General features: G+C 39.5%; 1 protein-coding gene across 6 annotated transcripts in view; it reads right to left on the bottom strand.

Annotated features, from left to right (window-relative positions):
- Positions 1-5,888, bottom strand: part of Dnajb4 (DnaJ heat shock protein family (Hsp40) member B4) — a 26,477-nt gene that overhangs the window by 7,002 nt on the left and 13,587 nt on the right. For 3 of the 6 annotated variants that reach the window (XM_031375869.1, XM_031375868.1, XM_031375866.1), the window contains one exon: positions 1,699-1,940. The exons of 1 other annotated variant lie outside the window; for it this stretch is intronic. In XM_031375869.1, coding sequence (XP_031231729.1) covers positions 1,699-1,909 — 211 coding nt within the window. In that variant the 5' untranslated portion in view covers positions 1,910-1,940. Of the gene's footprint in view, positions 1-1,698; positions 1,941-4,283; positions 4,335-5,888 lie in introns of all 6 variants that reach the window. 2 more of the 6 variants (XM_031375867.1, XM_031375870.1) reach the window with 1 other exon arrangement.

The following is a 5,888-nucleotide window of genomic DNA, read 5'->3' on the forward strand; positions in this document are numbered from 1 at the left end:
AAAAAAAAAAAAAAATCAAAGTAATTTGAAGAGTAGGTGGAATTACTCTAGAAAGCACTGCCAAGAGAAAAACTTAAAAAATTAAGTGTACCATCTGGTATATTTGAAAACTCTGAAGTCAAACATGTTTAATGAGCCTGAATCCTATGGCTTAACACAACAGAGGTGCACTTGAGCAGTCCGTAAGATGGAGCCAAACACCCTGCCTTTACACAACGGGCTCCACCTTCTCAAGAGTGGCCAGAGGACTGGCAGTGTCTCAAGAGCCTGCTCGCTCCTGAGAGGTCACACCATAGCATTCTCAACAGTGTGACCATAGGGAACAGAGAGCCTCAACCATCCACATCTTGCTTCTTGTAGTTACTCCCTTTCTAAGAACTTGACACTGTGGATTCACACAAATTACAACCACAGGCAGCAGCGTGAACGCCAGTGCTTGGGACTCTGACCCAGAACTAAAGCAGGAGGGAAAGGGCCTACCACTGCTCTGAGTTGCAGTTTAGTTTGCTTAAAGCGAAGTGATCGAGAGACTTCTTAGGGAAATCTGATGTTTAAATGCTATAAACAAGGAGAAAACAATATGTTTCCATAGCCACCATGACTTAAAAGACATTAGGGTAAGAGTAATGCAAAAGGACTTTAGTCTCTGTTTTAACATTTGAAAACCCCAGAACTCACGTGAACTAATGCATGGTTGCCGCTGCTGCTGACTGACAATTTCAAATTCCTACTTTATGGCCACATTTATGGACATTTATGGAGACGCTGGACAAACCAGGGTTCAGATTCAGAATGGTAAAGGCTACTGAGCTCTCGGAGTTCTGATCTCAGAAGGTAAGGAAAAAAAAGTATGGCTGAGGGAAAAGGGTAGCTGTCAAGCTTCCTCTTCACCCACATAGTAAAACTTCCAAAAGAAATAGTTAACCAAAACAAATTCAGTCATTGTTCCAACTAGGTGGCCATTTTAGGTTCAAGGGAGGGAGGGAGGGAGGGAGAAAGGGAGGGAGGGAGAGAGAGAAAGAGAGAGAGACAGAAAGAGAGAGAGACAGAGAGAGAGAGAGAGACAGAGAGAGATCTTGTTCTTGTTCTCCTGGCACAACATTAACTGTTTATAATTAAGCTAAAAACTTGTTCTGGTATTTTATGACATCAGGGAAATTCTTTCCCCTCTAGGCAGATTGCCAAAAACAACTAGAAGCTAAATGCCTGTGCCTTCTGCTCCTACGACACACCACTTTCAACTAGCTTCGCTCTAAAAGGACAAAAAACTTCTTGTTTTTCTAAATTAAACATAAATGGCCCAGGATTTGAATTGCCAATCTTAAGATTTTAAATGACTGAAGATTCTATTAATCCTGGCAGAAAAATCATTAAAAACAAAACAGGTTGCATAAGACTTTTAAACAATTCATTCACAAGCATGGGAATTTAAGGTTTCTTTTAAAATATAAAATGCTAAAACCATAAGTCTAACAGAAGAATATGAATAATATAATATTCTAAGAAAAAACCCACGGAGACAAACATGACATTTCATTCATAGTTCATTCAAATAATCAAGGATTAAACCTTATTTTTAACCTGTTCTTTTTCTTTTTCTTTTAGTTACATCTGACGTCTAATTTAATGATAACCAGAAGGCTGAGGGGAAAAGGTAAGATTCAGAGACAGCCAAAGGAACAGACATATGCAGCTTACCTTCCTCACCAAACTGGTCGTATATCTCTCTCTTCTTAGGGTCGCTCAGCACTTCGTAAGCCTCTGCGACCTCTTTAAACCTCTCCTCTGCTTGAGGGGACTTGTTCTTGTCCGGATGAAATTTGAGGGCTTGTTTTCGGTAAGCCTTTTTAATATCTTCATCTGTAGCTCCTTTTTCAATTCCCAAAATGTGATAATAGTCTTTCCCCATTTCGAATGCCTCGGAATGAACTTAGATTTCCCTTTGTAAAAGAAAACAGCGTCCCCAGGCTTAGCAACACAATGATTCGAGAAAATAAAGCAAGCTGGGTCTCTTACAAGTTAGGGCAAATCAGCGATTTGGCTCAGCTGTCCGAGGCAGCAGGCAGCGTCTCTATTTAATTCCTTCCCAGCAGCTCACTTACAGATAAATATACACCGCACGGGAGACGGCCTCGGCTAGACCCTCCCACTTCAACTACGTGTCTCTGTACTTTCTAGAACAGCAACCGCTACAGGGCGTCACTTTCCCAGCGGCCTCTAGGCAGTCCTGAGCTGCGTCTCTCCTCCTCCACGATTAACTATTCCCTTTCCTTCTTTCTGACTGTACCCTTTTATTTTCTGTGGATTTAGCAAACCAGCACAGAATGTCATAACTACACACACATCCCCTCCATTAGAGGTAAAAAGGCAACAGAAATAATAATAGCCATCAGGCCTCCCATGTTAAACTGATTATACGGAAAGAAAAGCCCTGAACTTGCAGTAGGTATTCTAATTTCAAGTTACCTAGCTATAAAATGTACAGAACTAAAATATGAGGTGTTTACATTTAAAATTCTCAAATAATTTGGGTCATTTTCAAAATTTCTGGGGTCTATCGATCTGAAAAGTGAGTCACCATATAAAATGTCACATGGTAAAAAGGCTGTTATAGTATTGAAAATCAGTATTTTAACATAAACATAAACATGTGACCTAAGAATGATTTTAACTAGGGTTTTGGGGGGGGCAATATTTAATAATCCATTCCTTAAAAGCTCACTGCCTGCATTCATTCCCACAATGAAACAGAAAAGCCCATTCTGAGGGGGTCTTCATACTGCAGGGCATGTAGGGGAGAAAGGATCAGATTTCAGCAAGCTCACTTCAGAGTAAAAGTCACCCTGCACCAACTTAAGATCTGGATATACTATTTAAGAGAGGCAGTTAGGTAACAACTACTTTCAAAATACATTTTACCTAATTTTAAGTATTTACTTATTGACAAAGAATTTTTTTAAAACATGGGTGGAAATTCTCCCTATCTTTTTAGTATTCCCTTGTACTACTAGTAAATTTCCTTTTAATCCCTTAAAAAAAATTTGTTGCTATTTGTTATAATTTTTTTTTTTCGAGACAGGGTTTCTCTGTGTAGCCCTGACTGTCCTGGAACTCACTCTGTAGACCAGGCTGGCCTCGAACTCAGAAATCCGCCTGCCTCTGCCTCCCAAGTGCTGGGATTAAAGGCATGCACCACCACTGCCCGGCTGTTATAATTTTTTTAATTAAGTTTTAATCACTTTTACATTTATATGATATCTGATACTTTCTTTAAAAATGTATCTTGAATAGATGAGTAATATTTTGAATGTAAATAATTCACCTTTTATCTCTTACGTGGGCTTTCGATTTATACTGGCTGGTTTTGTGTGCCAACTTGACACAGGCTAAAGTTATCACAGAGAGTTTCAGTTGGGGAAATGTCTCCATGAGATCCAGCTGTGGGGCATTTTCTCAATTAGTGATCAAGGGTGGGAGAGCCTACTGTGGGTAGTGCCATCCCTGGGCTGGAAGTCTTGCGTTCTATAAGAGAGCAGGCTGAGCAAGCCAAGGGAAGCAAGCCAGTAAGGAACATCACTCCATGGCCTCTGCATCAGCTCCTGCTTCCTGACCTGCTTGAGTTCCAATTCTGACTTCCTCTGGTGATCAACAGCAATGTAGAAATGTAAGCTGAATAAACCCTTTCCTCCCCAACTTGCTTCTTGGTCGTGATGTTTGTGCAGGAATAAAAACACTGACTAAGACACAATCTTATTTCAAAAATGTTCCCATTTCTAGGTGAGTACTGAAACTCAAGGCCTTGGACACAATTACTAGTCAGTTACTTCACTTCATCACTGAAGTCCAGCCACCATTTTTGATATGATATTGCAAAGATGGATTACTACGACCATGTCCAAAGAAACGTACCCAGTTCCTATTGTATTTAAAAGCCCTCAGTGTCTGGAAACTTGGGGAGGGGTTGCCACTAGAAGGCAAAGACAATGGCCATACATGCTGAAGATCCACCAACAGCTCCACAGCCCCTCTGCATGCCAGCACTTGCTGAAGAGGTGCTTCTGAAGGCTTCTCTCAAACTGCCTCCCACAACTGGGAACCTCACAGTTTGCCTTCGTCAGCCACACAGTCTAGTGAGCTAGTTTCATGTTCTTTAGTCTATCAATAAATATCAGTATCAAAACATTTTTTTTTCAAATTCCGTATTCCAAAGAACATGGGAGAAGTTAACATCAAAAGTCACCATGAGACTGCTACTTTGAAAGTGCATAAGCCATCACACTCACTTATAAATATCCACCTCTGATACAGGTGTGGGGATGGAGATATGAGAGAGACTATGAAGAGAAGAAAAACTACAATTAGTAAATTTAATTGCACTTGAAAATTGTATTTTAACATAAAGCTATAATTCCCTTTTTACTACAAGTATGTAGCCTGCTGTATCATGCACTAGTTCGGGACTCAGAAGAGCATGAATTTATTTTTTCATGTATATCAAAAAACTTAAATATGATGATTTTATCAATGTTAAAAGAAATAAAGTTTTTGTGCATAATAATATACTGAAGTGAAATACTACTCTATTTTAATGGCATGTAGATGGATGGGCCAGAGGTAATTAAAACTTTGACAGTCATCTATTTTGTTCTTAGCACTTTAATCAAACGTCCTTTCTTGGGATATTATGCTTTAATAACTATACAAGAATGATATGTGCAGAAGGTAGCACTTAGACCCCAACATGTAGAAGTAGAACACATCATTCAACTGACTCCATCTTTTTCTAATTCGGTTTTCATTTCTACATAACAAAAAAATCTTAGCCGTTGTGATGGTTCACAGGGAATCCCAGCACTCAAGGACTGAGGCAGATGAAGGTCATTGTAAAGCACACCGTGAGCTAGGGCTGGCCTGAGCTATGTAAGAAAATCCTGTCCTTGATATACTGTGAGGAGCACAGAGACATGGCTGACTTCTAGAACCACTTAGAAAAAAATCAGCTATAAAATTAGGTCACTAAGAAGGCTGAAGCAGAAGAATGGCAAGTTTTAGGCCAGCCTAGGCTACAGAGAGACCCTGGCTCCATTAATTATTAAGATAATCTCAAAAATATTTGAGAACACATTAATATTTTACTGATATGCTTGTTAAAAACTTTTTCTACCAATATTTAATATTTAAACAGGTCATGTTCAACTCTGGAGTTTCTTTTTTCTTTTATGTATGGGCACAAGGTAGCTGTCTTCAGACACACCAGAGGAGGGCATCAGATCCCATTATAGATGGTTGTGAGCCACCATGTGATTGCTGGGAATTGAACTCAGGACCTCTGGAAGAACAATCAGTGCTCTTAACTGCTGAGCCATCTCTTCAGTCACCTGGAGTAAAGGCTTGTCCTCAGTTACTGTGAGACATAGGCAGACTTCTTGAACTACTCAGAAAAAATAAATTTTAAAATTAGGTCACTAAGAAAGTTGAAGGAAGAGAATGGCAAGTTTTAGGCCAGCCTAGGCTACAAAGGCATACCCTGTCTCAATTGATTAAGATAATCTCAAATACTTGAGAACAGATTAATATTTTACTGATGTACTTCAAGTTTCTCATATAATGAATTTGTATTAGAAAATCATGACCTCTAGGCCCCTACACTTACTACCCAAAGACTAGCAACTTCTAGCCTCTTTTATTCTGTGTTCCTAGTCCTTCTGACAGTTGAATATCTAGCCTTGAATCTAAATACACCCAGTAGTCACTAAGTCTGTCAAGGTAGCAGATATGGCAGTACAATGTAACTCCAGAACTTAGCATGCTGAAGCAGAAAGATTTCTGTTGAGCTTTTTAGTATAGCCTGGAATATAGAGTGAGTTGCAAACCATCATGGGCTACAT

The sequence above is a fragment of the Mastomys coucha genome, unplaced genomic scaffold (assembly GCF_008632895.1).
Source record: "Mastomys coucha isolate ucsf_1 unplaced genomic scaffold, UCSF_Mcou_1 pScaffold16, whole genome shotgun sequence".
Taxonomy (NCBI): domain Eukaryota; kingdom Metazoa; phylum Chordata; class Mammalia; order Rodentia; family Muridae; genus Mastomys; species Mastomys coucha.